The 18,876-nt window shown below is 41.2% G+C and overlaps 1 protein-coding gene across 1 annotated transcript in view; it reads right to left on the minus strand.

Annotated features, from left to right (window-relative positions):
• The window catches only part of LOC101936723 (ATP-dependent translocase ABCB1-like), a 59,688-nt gene that overhangs the window by 31,293 nt on the left and 9,519 nt on the right, over nucleotides 1-18,876 (minus strand). The window contains exons 6-15 of the mRNA XM_065583264.1: nucleotides 18,416-18,494; nucleotides 18,027-18,218; nucleotides 16,763-16,934; nucleotides 15,903-16,027; nucleotides 12,223-12,400; nucleotides 10,176-10,289; nucleotides 5,394-5,504; nucleotides 2,828-2,953; nucleotides 2,132-2,335; nucleotides 1,099-1,269 (exon numbers count right to left, since the gene is read on the minus strand). Coding sequence (XP_065439336.1) covers nucleotides 1,099-1,269; nucleotides 2,132-2,335; nucleotides 2,828-2,953; nucleotides 5,394-5,504; nucleotides 10,176-10,289; nucleotides 12,223-12,400; nucleotides 15,903-16,027; nucleotides 16,763-16,934; nucleotides 18,027-18,218; nucleotides 18,416-18,494 — 1,472 coding nt within the window. The remainder of the gene's footprint in view (nucleotides 1-1,098; nucleotides 1,270-2,131; nucleotides 2,336-2,827; nucleotides 2,954-5,393; nucleotides 5,505-10,175; nucleotides 10,290-12,222; nucleotides 12,401-15,902; nucleotides 16,028-16,762; nucleotides 16,935-18,026; nucleotides 18,219-18,415; nucleotides 18,495-18,876) is intronic.

Consider the following 18,876-nt stretch of genomic DNA (forward strand, 5'->3'; position numbering starts at 1 on the left):
CTGATATCAGTGTGGTCAGATGGGTACAAGTGAAGGCAGAATTTAGGCCCACAGACTTAACATTTATTGCAGAAAAATGCTGTGGGCCATATAGTGTCCTTGAGCCATGCATAGAACTTATGCTATTCTGTGTTTATTATTACTGAGTACTAATGGGAGGCCGGCTTTTTCATACAGCTTATTTTTTATGATACACCACTGGTTATATACAAATACACGTCAGAAACTGAAAGCAGTGCTGCAGCCCAGTCCTGTAGGCCTCACTCAGGCGAAGCTCCAGATTCTGTCGCCAACTCACCGTGTGTCCACTTGACCTGTCCGTGCCTCAGTTTCCTCATTTGCAAAATGGAGAAAATGATCCCTAAGTCCCAGCAGTGTTATGAAGATTATTAAAACACCTGTTTAGTGACTGGAGCAGATACAGTGCTCGATAAGCACAATGTGAGACAGGATATGGTGGAGGCCAGCATTAAAGAATATGACTTCTGTCTACATGCAAATATCCTGGCAATCAGGAATGACGCTAACAGAAATAGAGCCTGTGATTGCTTTAGGGTTGCCACCTGTCGGGGTTTTATCCGGACAGTCTGGTTTTTGGCTTCTGCGTCCAGGTGCCATTTATGGTTTCCAGGTGCCCAGTTTTTGGCGACCTGGCAACCCTCTCGCACCTGAACAAAAAGCTCAGTTACTGCAGGCTGGGGAGAAGTGCCGGGTCATTAACGCGCACCAGCCTCTGCTCAGCCGGGCCACCTCCTACCTGCAGGCAAGCTCTTTGAGATGGTCCAGCGAGCAATGGTGAGGCATGGGGAGAGGAGCGACTGATGGAGGCAGGGCCTCAGGGGAAGAGGTGAAAGCGGGGAGGAGTCTCAGGGGTGGGAAACCGAGATTGCTTAATGGAGTTTTGATTAAATATTACAGGGTCATATCATGACACCAGAATTTGAGCATGCATCCCTATTGATTTCAATGCCCTCCTTGAAACCAGCAGAGAGCTGTGCTTAAAAACGGATGGGATGCTATAGCCTTTAATGTCAAGCTTGCCATATGGTTGTGGTGCTTCTTAATACTGATTGATAACTCTAGCAATAGGATTCCTACCTTATCAAGAGCTGCTTGCACAATAGATTCACTCTGAGTGTCCAAAGCAGACGTGGCTTCATCCAGCAGCAGAATCCTGGGATTCCTTGCTAGGGCACGGGCAATAGCAATTCGCTGTTTCTGCCCTCCGCTCAGCTGAGCTCCCCTTTCCCCCACCATGGTGTTAAATTTCTGAGAAAACCAGAGGAGCATAGAGATTGCAGAAGGGGTCAGTTGAAATCCTTTTACATTCCCACCCCCATTTTATTGTTACTATCACAAACAGAAATTCCCCCTTTTAAAAGTTTTATGATGGATGCTCCAATAAACACTTTAAGAATAATTACTTCTAAAAGAACTGTCTTGGCCAATTACATTCAGTATTTTTTCTCCTTGAGGCAGAGGACAGTTTAAAATTCCTAACGATCGATTTACATTTTTGGCTCTGTCTCACCTTCTAGTTGGCTAGGAAATAGGATGTAGTGTGATGGTTTTCTATTAGCTTAAAGAATGTACTTTAAAATTAGATTTTTCAATTATTATAAAATAGAAGCAACTGAAGTGGAAAAAAAGACAAACTAGAACTGGCTGAAGGAATCCAGCCTTGATTGGCTAACAACACTAACCAGTGACTACTCAGGACATATCAAAGCAATTTTGTTTGCCAATCTCAACCCAGTTTAAAAAACAAATACAAAAGATGGGAATATTGGAAGTGGGAAAAGATAGATAATACCTAGCAGAAGAAAACAGAATAAAAACAATCTGGTAAATTGAAAAATCTCTCATCGTCCATAGAAATTCCTTATCCACCCTATTAAAAAATGTTGATACATGACATACAGCTAGTATTGTAAATTAAGAACATTGTGGGCCAAATTGTCAATTGGAATAAATTACAAAACATCAGTGAAATGCTAGTGAAGCACCATCTATTTGCACTAGCAGAGAATTTGGGCTACAGAAATTCAGTAGAACAGAGAGAGAGAGAGAGAGAGAGAGAGACCGAAGAATTCGTCATAATTATAAGGTGCTCAAAAGTACATCAACTCACATCAGGCAGTCTGGATATAAAATCTAAAGCATTGGCTTCTTTAGCTGCTTTCTCAATTTCAGAATCAGTAATACCCTCTCTGCCACAGCGAATGTTCTCAGCTATTGTTGTAGCAAACAAAATAGGCTCCTGGCTTACAAGGCCAATACGTTCTCTTAGCCACTTTATATTAAGTGTCCGAATATCTCGTCCATCTAAGGTAATCTGAGTGGAAAGGCATAAATGAAGAGTTTGAGGAAATGAATTATGTTTAAAATAATTAGTTGTTATAATGGTAGAATAATAATGATATAATAATTGACTTAAGTATTTGTTTAGCAGCTTCTCCCATGGAATAAAGCAATAACATTTAAACAAAATGACCAGGAAAAATTAAAAATACATATTCACAATCACCTCAGACTAGAAGAATGGAGGGAGTAGGATAAACAAAAAGAATATCCCCAAACATTTAAATCCAAATTTTGACTTCCCTTAATATCAGTAAAGTCCTATCTAGGTTTTTACAATATTCTCATCATCATGGTATACAAGTAATGAAAAATCAGTTTCAGAATTTCGTTGGATGCTACGTATCTTTTGTTCTTTCAAGAATCCAATTTTTTGTAATGTAATTTTAAAGCGTAGGTTTAATCTACTCAGGAAATTAATCTTCATCCTAGTAGCCAGGAATATCGACAGTTCACCCAAACTAACCTCTCCTTGGACTGGATCATAGAATCTCTGTAGCAGCTGAATAGCAGTACTTTTGCCACAGCCACTGGACCCAACCAGAGCGATGGTCTTCCCCGATTGAACTTTCAGGTTCAGGCCCTTGAGAATCTGGAAATATAATCTTTATATGTTAGTCCAGTAAATATAGAGCTACTTAAATGAATGGTTTGTTTAGAAAAAGGACCATTAAGATGCTTAGCATCATGATCAAGCCAATAATGAGATGTCTGGTCTAACAGTGTACTGAACTCCCAGGCCTGCTTTTAGTCCTTTGTTCCAATCCTGGTTGGAAAGCACTTTGAAGATGACAAGAAAATGTTTTTATTACTAATAACAATCTTGCTCTGTTCTATTCTTACTCTATAAAGACTGCCCTAAGAAAAAACCTTTGGCTCTGAAAACAAAGTGGGTGTTTTAATATCCCCAATGGAATGAAGAGTCAGGGTTCGGCAATCTCTAGAATTTACTAGGGAGGTATTAGTTATGGAGTAATGACACTTTTGATGCTATGTTCACATTTAGGAACATTTTACCTCAGTCTGTTTATCCAATTTGATAAATGTCTAATGGTATTAGTGGCCAAAATATTTGTCTCCTATGGGAACTCTTATGTATATTTATATTTAGGCTGATTTATGACTACACATTTTTTTGCAATAAAAGATCAAAACAACAGTAATATTGTTCTCGTCTCCATATACTATACCAGAAGAACTCCAGTTTTCCAGTAAGCTACTAGCAGATAAGCTTTGGTGTTTGCTTGACCAAGCAAGAGCTTCATTCTCCACCCCTTTAACATCATTTCTCATCACGACCATCCCATCTCTAACCTCCCTTTTTAGGTAAGGCAGGAAAGGGCATGTCAAGGTAACACTGACAATAACTAGAATCTTCAGCTCTCTGTGACCCGGTTCATTCCAAATTTAGGTACGAAATGGAGATTGCCTTGATGTTGTATGTTGATCATCTTTGGCTGGTGATTGATGAGAACCAGGTATCCAGGATGATTCTTTTAGCTTTGCCAGCTACCTCTGATACCATTGATAATGAGCCGCTGCTGACACAGGGTGAACTCTGGAAGGGATGGATGGAATCTTTCTTGAATGGCTCCATCCCATTCCAGCCACAGGCCCAAAGAGTGGCTCATCCGGCCCCGGATTTCTCTTGTGTAGAGTGATGTGGGATTCTGTCTTGTCACCCTCCTGCTCAATCTGTATGCAAGATCATTAGGGGAAGACAGTGAGACAATACAGACTACATTGTCTTCAGTATTCAGATAACATAGCTCTAGGTCTCTGTTTCATGAGACCCAGCTGGGAGAAGTTGACTGGCTTAGCCAGCAAGTTACAGGGTGGGTTTGATGCAGGCAAGTCAGCTGTGACTCACCTCAGAGATGATTGAGTTTATGCTTGTAGGTTGGAGGAACCCATCAGAAGAACTGGCAGAGCTAACAGCAGCACACTCAACTGAGTTTGTAACCTGTTGGATCCACAGCTGCTTTTGCACGCAGGAAGCAGTAGTGGCTAATAGCATTTTGTTTGTCTTTTACCCTTGGCCAGAAGGTTCTAAACTTTCAATTCTGGTATAGACGTCAATCCAGAGAGAAGTATTGGATTACTGCAAAGTACCATACATGGGACTCTACAATAAGAGGACTCCCCTCACAAACTTCAGCTGGTGGAAAGTATAGCAGTCTGTTTCTTAGAGGGCATTTTCTGTAGGGAGAATCTTACTTCCATGCTCTGTGATCTGCATTGGCTTCCATTTCATTGTCAGGAATGATTTAGAATAATGGCTTTAACCAATAGACCTTAAAATAGGTTGAGTCCTGGCTATCTCTAAGATTACCTCTCCCCACATGGGATGTCACAGCAGCTGAGGTCTTCTGAAGCACTGACACAAACAGCTTTCTGGATTTAACCACATGAGGGCTGGTGGTGAGGCATTCTTGGTGAGGAGCTTGAAAGAAGAATTTGCTTCTGATTCAATTCACCAGAGGCCAAATTTACTCACCTTCAGGTTATGCTGTAAGCCCCATTTGTTCTCCCTTGCTTTCTCCAGCAGGTGAAAATGAAGAAAAGGTGGATGATGGTGGTGAAGACAAAAATTTAGTTTTGGAAGGACATTCATCCTGCATTGTTGTTGTATTTTTATAACTATGATAACAACATTTAGCTTTTACATTTAGCTCTCACATAGTACATTTCATCCATATATCTCAAAGGACTTTAAAGAGGAGGTCAGTATTACTATTCCCATTTTACAGATGGGGAAACTGAGGAAGAGAGGTGAAGTGACTTGCCAAGTGTTACTTTTCAAGCCAGTGGTAGAGCTGAGAATAGAATCCTGGTCTCCTGAATCCTCACCCAATGTTCTTTCAACTAGACTACACTGTGGTGCATAAATACCCAGAGTACAGGATGGACACTTTAAAAAAACTGAATTAAAATAAACCCATTAAATTGATAAAATATCAGTTTTCTTTTTAGTCACACAGATAATGGCAGCAGCTTTTCCCTGCAAAGATGAATTTAATAAGATCACTTACTTTAACATCAGGTCTAGATGGGTAACTGAAATGGATGTTTTTGAATTCAATCTCTCCTTTGAGCTTGTCTGGTCTGTATCCTTCCTTGGCACTGCTATCTAGAAGATGGTGCTGAAGAGAGATTTTGAAAAGGTATTACACATTTCTGTGATTTTACAGTTGTGGCTTTAGAGGGATAAGTTCTTTAGAACGGTAAAAGAAACACTGCAACACTACATAGCAGTTTAACTGATCACTGGTTCCTGTATTTCGCCCCAGAGGATTCTGCATATCAGTGAAATGCAATCCTTGTGTATACCTTGCAAAGCATTTTGGGATAGGGGACAAGGAAAGAACAGGAGTAACTAGAATAATAAAACATCAACTATACCTTAAATCATCCATCTCCCAACATTTACGATGGGCCCAAATCCCTTAGCTCCCTCCCAGCATCTGCCTAGGCAGGATGTGGGTTGAGAATCAGTTCTTGGAGGAATGATGCAGCCTGTAATTGTTGGTAGACTTAAAATGCATGAGCAAAATAAACAAACTGGGGATTTATTACAAAGTCTTCACCCCTAAAAAGATACCATCATCCTGAGGCTTCCTGCTCTGAAGTCCAATGGAAAATTAGCCCAGCGCTAAATAGCCTGGCCTGGAATTGCTCCTCCACTTGCTGATCTCTGTTGGACTGACACTTTTCAATGACTCAGTAACCACCAGCAGAGTTCAAATCTTCTCTTTGAGTAGGAATGGGAAATTTAATGGGGACCTCGTAGGCTCTCTATGCTCCACTCCAAGACCAGCAAAACCAAAAATAAAACCAAACCCTTTGTCTCTGAGTTTTGGTTTCCGATTGGTTCTGGTAGTAGCTTCCAGCTTGTTCCATCTCCATCCAAGACTCTAGGCAATATGGGAAACGGAGTCCTGAGCCTCTGTAGCCATTGTTGCTGTAGTCCAGGGCGAGTCCCCTAAAGATGAGCTTAGTGTAATAGGTCAGGAACAACCAACTCCAGAGGTGGTTACACAGGGTTTGATCACCCTTAATTTAGTTTCTCTAGGCAAAATTCCACCCTTTGTTATATCCACACAACCTCACTGAAACCAATAGGCATTTATGGCCATAACAGAGGACAAAACGCAGCCCTTTGTTCTAACCTAATATGAACCTGAGACTGCAGATATATAACAAACTGCTGTACAAAATTCTAAGAGTTAGTTACTGAAAGTGTGGCATCCCTCTTCCCCAGCAACAGTATTACCATAGCTTTCAACAGCACTGTTAATCTCCAAATCAAAAGCAGTTGAACTGAAATCATGTCTACTCCATATACTTGTGTTTTAAAGAGCAATGTCATTTCACTTAGCTCTTCACCACTTCCTCTAATAGGGTTACCATATTTGACCATTGAAAAAAGAGGACACTCCACGGGGCCCCGGCCCCGCCCCAAACTCCGCCCCTTCCCCTCCCCTGCCCCGCCCCTTTCCCCGCCCCCGCCCAACTCCTCCCCTTCAATGCCCCCATTCCAACCCCTTCCCCAAAGTCTCCGCCCCCTCCCCTGAGCGCCCCACATTCCCCCTCCTCCCTCCCAGCCACACGAAACAGCTGCACCAATTCTAGAGTCAGGCACTCCACTAGTGTAGACTCCCATGACTGTAATGAAGCTGCTCAGTTTACACCAGTGGAGGATCTGCCCCGGTGCTCAGTTTTTGGGAGTGGTCAGGACACGCAGCTCACATTGTTCTGTTTCCCAGCTCCCCAGATGCCGTGGAGCACCCAGTTCTCCTCCCTGCCCGGTAAAATCCCGGACATTTTGAGCTGTTTAAAAATTTCTCCCGGACGTAATTCTTTATATGTAGTGAGTCCTTTCCATTCAACAGTTCTTCAGTTTTCTTTATCCTCATGTGCCCACGCATACTTCTCTGCAGATCGCATTTTTCTCAGCAGTGGTTGATTGCTCTTTAAGAAGGCATGAAAGTCTTTACAAGAAGTTTGTCTGAAGTTGTACTGTACAAGTAGAATTCCTCTCAATGACTCAACATTCAAGTTGGTCCTTTCCTTTGTCCACTGGCTTTGCATCAGTGAAAAAATTCGCTCTACATTTGCATTGTGAGAAGGAATAGCAAAGAAGAACTGTGCAATCTTTAACAATTCTGAATGACACTCAATGTTTTTGGATTTCTCAAAATATTTGGTCCACTTCTGGTGTGCTAGCAAATTACTTAACTCTTCTTCACTGTTGCAACTTTCTGTAAACTTCTTCAGGTTGCTGAACTGATCAAAACACTTCACCTCATCAATTTGCATCCCCTTATCGGTCAGGTACTTGATACAAGGTTCCACATCACTCCAATTCGGTGTCTCACTCAGGGTAATCCACCTGAAACAAGAGAAGTCTTCCAGGGGTCTAAGCCACATCTCCAAATATTCTAAGCATCTGCTGTACATATTATTCACTTCAGCACAGAATTTGTCACACTCTTCATCAATTCCTTCCATGCGCTTTTGGTGCCAGTAGTCCCTTAACTTTCAGGGACATAAAGTTGTGAGTCTTGCGTTCAAGAAGGATAGTCTGTTCAGCACTTCCACAACAGAATTGCTTTCCCTTTCGATTTCTTGGATGTAAGTTTGGAATACACTCATGAGTGAATGCATGTGCCAGAGGTAAATCTCACTTAATTCATACTCAAAAAATGTCTTAAGCACTATGGGTGGTTTGTCGTATGACAGAAAGAATGACTTCAAGGCTGGAAACATTTGTATCAGCCTTGTAATGCCTGGAAATAATGACAGCCATCGTGTCTTGCTATGAGAAAGCAGCTTTCTGTACTGAACATCAACAAACTCACAGTACTCCTTCAGTCGCTCAGTTCGGACAGTGTAGATATGAAAGTACTGGTAAATTTTAAAAATAATGTTCTCAATGTCAATGTTCATTCTTTCTGCTGCATGGTGAACACAGTTGTTCAAAATGTGTGCTGGGCAACCCACACCAATTAATGTTCTCTTCTGCAACAACTTCTTTAAGTTTGCAAACACATTCTCTCCAGCTTCATCACGCCGGAGTCCTCCAAACATTGTATTGCAGTTGTCACCTGTAAATGCAATACTCTTCTCGAACAAACCATTTTTTTCAAGCGTTTCTTTTACGTAATGAGCAATTGTGTCGGCAGTCTCATTAGGTGTGTTCTGGACCTCAATCAAACTTGACTGCAAACCGCCATTCTTCCAGTTGAAATACTGAATAATTACTGGAAATATTTTCACTGAACCGTGATTGCTTCCATCTGTAGCAACTCCACAGTAAGCTATGTCATTTTCTTCAAACGTTTTCAGAACAACATCAACAGAATGCGGTGCAAGCACAGAGATAACAATTGCTTCTGTCTTGGTTCTAGCACTTGAAAATTTCCGTGCCACTTCAGAATCAGGGAATGTCTTCTTCAACAAGACAGATGTGCAATCCATTGACTTAAAGCTATTATGATGCTTAACAGTGTGAAATGCAAACGCACCCTCTGCTGCAGTAACAGCATCCTCTGATTCGCTGCCTGGTTTTACAAAATAATCTGTCAATTTTGTTGATGAGCTCTCTCCTTGAACTGCTTTTTTGTGCTTGTCTGAGTCCACATGAGTTTGTAAATCATTAGTACCTTTATTTTTCACAGAGATGTAAGTCCCAGGTCTACATACCATGCACTCAGCTTCCCATTCATCTCTACCACTTCAAAAACATGGGAACTTCGTCTTTAGTTCTGCAGTGAATTTACACTTTCGTTTTGGCATTGTGTTTGCTCCTAAGATCAGGGGCAGCCAGGGTCTCCACGTGCTGGGCCCGCCACAAGCCAAGCTCAGTGGCTCCCATTTGCTTGGAAAAGTTCCAGTGGGAGCTGTCGGAGCCAGCCCCTGCAAGTCCTGCCCCCACAGCTCTGATTGGGCAGGTATTTCGCAGTGATCCACCACACTGCTGTGTCTCATCACAAATGGGGAGCTGAGCGCCATACAGCATGCCCCAGCCCCAGGAGCTCTGATCCACTTGCAGGCAAGGCAGCCCGATGCCCATCGCAGCCAGAGCTCCGATCCCTCTGCACACTCCTGCCTTTTTCACACTGCCCTCCCCTTCTCCCCCACCACAGTCAGTGCTTTTTGGCGACTCCCCGGAGCAGCTCCCCCAGCGCTGCCCCCCACCTGTGCAATCAGTGGCGCATGGTACTCCCAGCTTTGCTGGCATCCCTGGCTTACCTTAGAGTGGGCTCTGGCGACTGCTGCTGCTGCTCCCTGACTCTTCAGCTCTGTTTAAGAGCCGAACTGCCCGAGTGCTACCGGCTTCGGGCAGCCCCCCTTGCCTCCGGACCCCAGCCGCCGGCCGGGCACTTCCCCTCCCGGGCTCCCGCTGCTCTGCTCCTCCCCTCTCAGAGCAGATGCGGGAGGGGAAGTGCCCGGCCGGCATTTTCCCAGACATGTTCGGCTTTTCAGCAATTCCCCCCGGACGGGGGTTTGATTGCGGAAAAGCCGGACATGTCTGAGAAAAACCGGATGTATGGTAACCCTACCTCTAAAAAATAAATAAAACAGGAAAGAGGGCCCCAATCTGTAAAATTGAATTATAGATCAGAATTTCCCCCAAGTTTGCAATAAACACATTTAAGGCTTTGGTTAAGGCTTGTGTCTTCTTAATATGAATAAAAATGTCATCTTATTTTTGTTTTCAGTGGTATGAGTCTATGGAGTTCATCCACTTTTTTAATTTTTAGAGAAATAAATCAGAAATTTCAGACTGCTAGAAAAGCGACTTTAAGTACCTTATTGATAACTTTGTACACTTCATAGGCAGCACCTCGAGCATTGGCAACACTTTCCAAGTATGGGGAGCCCTGGCCAAGATAGAATGTGCCACGGAGCAGAGAGAATAATACCTACAGTGAACAAAAACAGGAGCTATAGTACAGTGATTCCAGACCTGCAGTTTCCTTAGTGATAAATGTCCTGGTAATCCTGGTGGTTCTGTAAGAGCTTTTCCAGAAAAAATATAAAAAAAGAAAATCAAAACTAAGATTTCAGGCTGCATTTTTCCAGCTCCCCCAGTTTTTATTCTTTTGCTAGATTTGACACAGGAAGTGGTAAATGTTGCTATTGTGTGAAACCACATGCCCTTTAACAGTTGGATTAGCTTTTTTTGTTGCTGCTGCTTTCACTAACTCCCATGAAGAGAATAAATAGTGAAATTAGACATCTCTCCATTTCTTTGCAATATTAAAAACCTCAGTGTCCTCAAAGAGAGTTAATCCAGTTTCCTGAGGCCCCAATCCTTCAAAGCGCACACTTAGCATTATACACTGTGACTAGTTCCAGTGAAGTCAAGTTCTGATCAGAAGTCAATGGGGCTACTCACAGTGCATAAAGCACGTACCTAAGTCTTTGCAGGATCAGGGCCTTATTCCTTTCCAAAGGAAAAATAATCTAAACGTATTGGTAAAGTACAATAATCCCTTGCAGGGATTTAAAAAAAATGAAAGATGGTCACATGGATGTGACACTGGTAGAACAGGTGCCAGCTCATGCCGAAGCCCCAGACTTCACTGAATGCTTACAGATCGCATAGCTGGAAGCCAGGTCAATTCACTTGTGTATTAGTATAGATCAAAGTGATTGTTAAATGTATAGGAATATATCTGGTGTTTAAATTTCATGAAAACTAATGGGATGTTAATGCATTGTTTTAACTACTGCATTGTTTTCACTTATCTGGATCCCGTTATAATACTGTAGCAAACGTTCACATAGTTTATGCCCCTGTTGGTAAATAACCCATCAAATGAGAAAGAAGCCTTGTGGAATGTAAATGAAGAACTTTAACAGAAAAGTGTTAATTTCAAAGCAAGTGGTCATTGTGTGTGATGATCGAAGGTCAAAGACTCCAAATGTATTCATCACTCTCTGCCATCAAAGGAAAAGCCCACAGGGGTATTGACCATGTCAGCTTGTTTTCTGTGGGAAGAAAACTATGAGTATGGATTCAGGGAAATATCCTTCATCTCTGTGCTGTTTGGATGCTAACAGGGCAAAATAAATGAACATGGAGATGGAGATTCCCTTAGTTATTCTGGGTACCCATGAGATACTTTTGGGAAACTAGCAGATCACTACATCTCTGCTACCATTTGGAATTATAGGCTGACTCATCTGTACATATATTTTATCTGCTTTAATCTCTCAATAACTCTTATTACCTTTTCTTAGCTAATAAACCTTTAGTTAGTTTACTATAGAATTGTCTACCAGCGTTGTCTTTGGTATAAAATCTAGGATACCAATTGATCTGGGGTAAGTGATTACTTTCTGGGACTGGAAGCAACCTGAATGTGGTGTGATTTTTGGTGTAAATGACCTTTTATCACGTAGTCAAGTTGGTCTGGGTGGCAAGACAGACTGGAGAGTCTGTCTGTGACTCCATGGTAAGACTGGTATAGTGATCCAGGAATTCATATTTGTTACTGGATTGGTGAAATCTAATTATAGAACACACCACCATTTGGGGGTTTCTGCCCTGTTTTCTGACAGCCTGCCCTGAGGTAGGCACTCATGGTCGTGAACCACTCCAGACAGCATGACAGTGACCAAATGAGATATTTATTATGGAACTTTGAGGTCTTAAATATGTAGATTCAACATCTCTGTTGATTTATATTAAACATATTTTAACATTTAGTCTGATGGGTACTTTCTGCCGGAGTAGAAATTATGCATCTTTTTATGCGGTGCTTAAACAACAAAGCATTTTCTCTAATTTAGAGACCATTTTTTTAAAAGTTTGCCGCAGCTAAATCAGACTACATATGCTGTACTTACAATTAACACACGTCCGATGTCATAATTCTCTTTCTCCTCCACTGTGAGTTTGGTTCCGTACCAAAATGCAAGAGCAAAGGCTCCAAATAACATAAACTCTGTGAAACCCAAAGATGTGTAGGTGGTAATGGATTTTTTGACTCCAACTTTCCTAGCATTCTCTAGGTTAACATCATATCTGAAAACAGATGATAAATGTTAAATCTGGTATGTACCCAGATGACATTCAGTTCCCTAGCTTCCTTTCATGCTTCCAGGGTTTTCTGCCATAAAAAACAATTACCTAGATTCTTAGATGGTGTGAATCAACACAGTTTCATTGATTTTACATCAACAGAGGATCTGGCCCAATAGTAGGTCTGCCTTCTCGTGTTATTTCATTGAACGTAGCTGCTCTGAGTGAATTATCAGGCACACAGATAAACATGATATGTTAGGGAACACTCAACACGGCTTTTGTAAATGGACATTGTGCCTCACCGATCTATTACAATTCTTTGAGAGTTTCAGCAAGCGTGTGGACAAGGGTGATCCAGTTGATATAGCGTACCTGGACTTTCAGAAAGCCTTTGACAAGGTCCCACACCAAAGGCTCTTAAGCAAAGACATGGGATAAGAGTGATAGGAAACAAAGGGTAGGAATAAATGGTCAGATTTCACAGCAGGGAGAGATAAATAGCAGGGTCCCCCAAGGATCTGTACAGAGACTTGTGCTGTTCACATATTCATAAATTATATGAAAAAGAGGGTGAACAATGAGGTGGCAAAGATTGCAGATGACTCAATTTATTGAACATAGTTAAGTCCAGAGCTGACTGCAAAAGCTACAAAACTGGGTGACTGGGCAATAAAATGGCAGATGAAATTCAATGTTGATAAATGCAAAGTAATGCACATTGGAAAACAATCCCAACTATACATAAAAGATGATGGGGTCCAATTTAACTGCTACCACTTAAGAAAGATCTTGTAGACATCATGGACAATTCTCCAAAAACATTTGCTCAATGTGCAGCAGCTGTCAAAAAAGCTAACCGAATGTTAGGAACCATTAGGCAGGGGATAGCTAATAAGACAGAAAATATCACAATGCCACTGTGTAAATCCATGGTATGGCCACACCTCATATAATGTGTTCAGTTCTGGTTGCCCCATCTCAAATAAGATATATTAGAATTAGAAAAGGTACAGAGAAGGGCAACAAAAATTATTAGGGGTTTGGAAGAACTTCCATCTGAGGAGAAGTTAAAAAGACTGGACTGTTCATCTTAGAAAAGAAATGACTAAGAGAGGATATGATAGAGGTCTAGAAAATGAATGAAGAGAAAATGAATAGGAAACTGTTATTTACCCCTTCATGTAACGTAAGAACTGGGGGTCACCCAATGAAATTAATAGGTAAGTTTTAGGTTTAAAACTTACAAAATGAAGTACTTCTTCACATAATGCAGTCAACAACTCATTGCCAGGCCAAAAGTATAACTAGGTTCAAAAAAGAATTAGATAAGCTTATGGCAGCTAGGTCCATCAATGGCTATTAGCCAAGATGGTCAGGGGTGGAACCTATGCTGTGGATGTCCCTAAACGTCTGAGTGCCAGAATCTGGGGATGGACCACTCAAAAATTGCCCTGTTCTGTTCATTTACTCTGAAGTATCTGGCACTGGACACTGTCAGAAGACAGGATTCTGGACTAGATGGACCATTGGTCTGACCCAATATGGCCATTCTTATGTAATATTGGAAAAATTGGCCTGAAATCAACAACATGAAATTCAATAAAGACAAGTGCAAAGTATTACACTTAGGAAGGAAAAATCAAATGCACAAATACAAAATGGAGAATAACTGGCTAGGTAGTAGTACTGCAGATCTGGGAATTCAAGTATATCACAAATTGAATATGAACCAACAATGTGATGTAGTTGTGAAAAAAAGGTAATATTCTGGGGTGCACTCAGGGGAGTGCCATTTAAGACATGGGAGGCAACTGTTCCACTCTACTTGTATCTGGTGAGGCCTCTGCCAGAGTAGTGTATCGGTTTAGGAAAGGTGTGGACAAACTAGAGAAAGTCTAGAAGAGAGCAACAAAAATGATAAAAAGTTTAGAAAACCTGAGGAAAGGTTAAAAGAACTGGGCATGTTGGTCTTGAAAATTAAAGACTAAGCAGAGACCTGGCTAACAGTCTTCAGATATGCTAAGGAGTATTACAAAGAGGATGGTGATCAGTTGTTCCCAATATCCACAGAAGACAGGACAAGAAATAATCAGGGTAATCTGCAGCAAGGGAGGTTTAGGTTAGATATTAGGAAAAACTGTCTAAATATTAGGATAGTAAAATACTGGTATGTGTTAGCAAGGAAGGTTGTGGAATCCCCATTATTGGAGGTTTTTCAGAACTGGTTAGACAAACACCTATCAGAGATGGCCTAGGTATACTTGACCCTACCTCAGTGCAGGGGGCTGGAATTGATGATCTCTCAAGGTCCCTTCCAGCCCTACATTTCTAGGATTCTATGAATATCAGCTCGCAAAGGTAAGAATTAGTGCTCCCTCAATTTTTCAAGAAAAAGTGCTTTAGATAAAAGCAAACAAGTAAACAGAAGCCAAAGTCCCCTTTGACTCCACAACCTGGCAGTAGTTTGATCTTGATGAACGCTGTTGGAAGCCAAGAACTATTCTCATAAGCTAAGTTACCAAGATATATGCCAATAGCAAGCAATCAAATACAAATTAAGCACCATATTATGCTAGTTAACCCCTGTGAGACAAGGACAAAGGTTAACAATTAGTTAATGAAAAACATCATTCTTTTTTTGCTTGCGATTCCTTTACAAGCTTATGGTTTTCCATCAATCAATAACAGCTTCTGTTCACTCATTAGCTATCTAATCCCCTTTAGCTTCTCAAGGGCATTACAGAAAGCACTGCTCAGCCCAGCAATGTTCTCAGAACGTTTCAGGAGGACGTGCATATCATTTTATTGTTCAATGGCATGCTCAGAAGCTTTGTAGAACCCTCTCAACACATATGTACAAAAATGCCCTGACTAAAAGTGGGAAGGCCCAAAATGAATGGCACAGTTTACGCAGTAGTGAAGGGATCCAAAAATGATGTGCAATTAATTTCTTCCACATAAACTGCTCAGATATCATTGGTGCTGTTCAGATTAGATGAAGAAGAGGATTATTTGCAAAGCACTAAGCACGCACAAACTTTAAGTATATGGGTAGCCCCCTTGAAGTCGATGACATAGGAAAGTGATAGGCAATCCTACCTAAAGTCATGATCCAGTAAAGCATGAGCTTAACTGTAAACACTTTAATCAATGATTTCAGTGGGAGTGTGCATGTGCTTAAAGTAGTTGCAAAAGTGCTTTGTTGGACTGGAGCCTTAGAGAAGACTCTATTTTCTATAGCTTCAGCTCCAAATTCAACTTCAGGTTAGTGTCAGAGGGAAATTGGGCCTTACAATGCCCCTCCATAATGTAGGTCAATTGAGTGATTGCAAATGTTCATGGGTGACAGAAAACATCTCCTTCCATATGCTCATTTTTATCTTCATCTGAACTTCTCAGCTATCTGGGGGATAAACTGACAGATCATCTTTGATTTTTTTTAAATAACCACATCACTTTCCCAAATATTATATACAATCAATTAATTAAAAAAACCACTCACTTTGCTAATGCCTTCATCTGTCCATTGAAAGTAACAACTGTTCTGACAGCAGTCAAAATTTCTTCCGCCACAGCTCCTGCTCTAGCATAAGCAGTCAGCTCTTTTGTAGTGAATGATGCCAGGAACTGGAAAATTCAGAGGGGGGGGGGAGAAGGGAAAAGTATTTTATTGAAATCTGTTTAACTGGTGTAAATTACGTACTGATATAAAGGGTGATCAAACAGTTAGGGAAAGAGCCTAGAATTTAGGAGACCTGGGTTCAAGTCCCCACTCCAACAAAGTTTTCCTGGGCAACTTCGGGAAAAGTAACTTCTCTCCATGTTTCATTTCTCCATGTGTAAAATGGGAATCCCTGATCTTGCATGGTGTTGTGAGGCTAAATACACTGAAGATTGTGAGGCACTCAGAAACTATAGTAATGGAGACCATGTAAATAACTTAGTTATCTTAATTATAGGTCACAATCCTGTTTCTTCCTCCACCATTTTCAGTGCTTGGGTGGGGGACAGGAGGAGAGAAAACAAAATACACCCTATGAATAGAAACACTTGGTAAATTTTTCTGTGCATTACAAGCAATAGCTATTAATGTGGTCACAGTTGATGAATGCTGATCATCCTCTTCCCATGTGGTGAGTGGTGGTGACTGGAAGCCGTTCAGGCCTCCATGGCATGCCAATGCCTGCCTGCTGATGCTCAGTGTAGACAGAGCTCTGCAAATTTTGGGGCAGGAGCCAGTGGAGTAGGAGAAGGGCTGCTCTCCATGCTCTCCAAACTATGTGGTCATGTTGCTTTGGGGTTCACCCCCTCTCAATCTGATTTTAGAGGTAGAATTCTTATTAGTTTTTCCCCAGCACTTACGATTGATCCAACTGCTGCTGCTGCAGCAAGGAGGGGGCTAACTGACAAAATCACCAAAGTCAGTTTCCACCCGTAGACAAATCCTATAACAATCCCTGTCAGAAACATAGCAAAGAATTGTACAAATATACAGAACTTGTCTCCGATGCCTTCCTGGATGGTGTTAATGTCACTGTTAATTAAAAAAGAGATTTGTTAACTTTGATGAATGCCTCCTCCTCACACATTTTTCTGTTTTGCTGGAGAGAAGCTTGTCAGAAGTTTAACTGTTCAAATTATTGGTCAGTGGAATTTTGGACATGGGTACTGAACAGCAGTAATGGCTCTTTGTGGGGCTAGGAACTAGCAGATCACAACTCATTTTCTGTGATGTAACCTCTAGATAGACTTCTGCCATTGCTACCCCTGCTCATTCACACTTGACCCAATTCATTTATGCAATATCCAAAAGGAATAATCCATACAAAAACAAAAAATCACCCCCAAAACCTTTACATTATGTTTTCCTCCAACTTCCCCTATGTATTCTATCTTCTTCAATTTTGTTATTAGATTTTAAGTTCTTTTAGGCAAGGAATATCTCCATTTTGCGTCCGATACAGTGACAAGCACTGTGTTAGTAAATTATTATTTGGAAAACCACTGTGTGGCACACTAATTTTCTCTTGCTATTTACATACGTGGGAGCTAGGATTGGTGAAATTCAAGCCTCTCTCATTCCCTTCAGGATTCACATCTTCCAAAAACTGGGCATATCCCTCCCTGCAAAAATTAAATCTGGAGAAACTCTTCATACCCTGGTCATATCTTCCTCTGAATCCCTGCACAAGGGACCTGATCCAAAGATTCCTAATGATTTTAATTGGTTTGGGATCAGGTTCAAAATGATAACATAGTGGCCATAACTATGAGTGCAGTTTCATTTCATACAATGTCAGTGTTTTCAGTGTTTGTAAACTAGCTGGAGACAGCAGAGCTGTTTATCTACAGTAGTTTGCAAAACAGCTCATAGACACTACAAAGCTAATGTCAGAGGAGTAAGATATTGCATTTCAAAGCATAGGCCCTCGCAATGGAAATGTCACTGAAATTCTGAAAATGAAGTGAAAAATGATAACGAATTCCTCCCTCAGACAGCAGTAATGTTTTGGGTCTTAGTTAAAAAGGTTTCCTGGCAATTCCCTGTAGCTAATTCTATAAAGGTAAACATCAGTCTTCTTTTTGGCTCATGTTCCTGATGCATAGATAAATAGAGCCTTCTCACGCCGTCAGTCGGGTGTTCAACGTTCCATTCTGGCTGGTATCAAACCAAGCCATCTCCTGGTGAAGTATTGCGAAAAAAAACTTTTGTCGGATTCTTGCTGTCTGTCTTGCAGCTGAGGTCAAAAATGTCCAGACTTGGACGGTGCTCAGTATCACTACAGCAAAGCCAATACCCGCATAGTAGTAGGCAAACCTGTAGTAAAACAGTAAAAGTCCATAAGGTCAATTGCATCTTGCAAGACAAGTTAGACACATCAGGTCACATTCAACCCTGCTGAAGAAAATGAGATGTAATTGAGGGCCAAATTTGGCTTACAGCCTAATGGACAAAAAATATATATAGAAACTACACTGTGCTATTCTTATGAAAATAATTGCAGAGGTTCTTACCTGCTTATTTCAGCTTCTATATCTAAACCTGGAATTGCTGGACAAGTAGAGCTACTATTCATCACAGCTGAAAGATTAACTGTAACATAGAAAAATATTCAGTTTTATTAGAACAGGCATAAAAGAAAGCACGGTGGTTTTAGGCCATAATCTTATAGGTGTTTTGTAGGACACTACACTCCCTGCAACAGCTCTGTAGATTTGTAATTTTCATCCATCATCCTTCCAGTGGAGGATCAAACAGGGCAAACTTCTGAGTCAGCTCAGAGGGTTACTGTAGAGTGATGTCATGGATTTAGCTCACTACATCACTGGGCATTGGTCAGATCATAGCTTTATCTGATCTGACCTTCGGATTCCAACAAAGGGCAATATCTGATTTTTCAGAAGTTGATAACTCCCCCTTCTACCTCAAATAAGGCAAAAATCATCCAGGCCAACACCATAACTCTGACTTTTAT

Source organism: Chrysemys picta, chromosome 2 (assembly GCF_011386835.1).
Source record: "Chrysemys picta bellii isolate R12L10 chromosome 2, ASM1138683v2, whole genome shotgun sequence".
In the NCBI taxonomy this organism is placed as follows: Eukaryota; Metazoa; Chordata; order Testudines; family Emydidae; genus Chrysemys; species Chrysemys picta.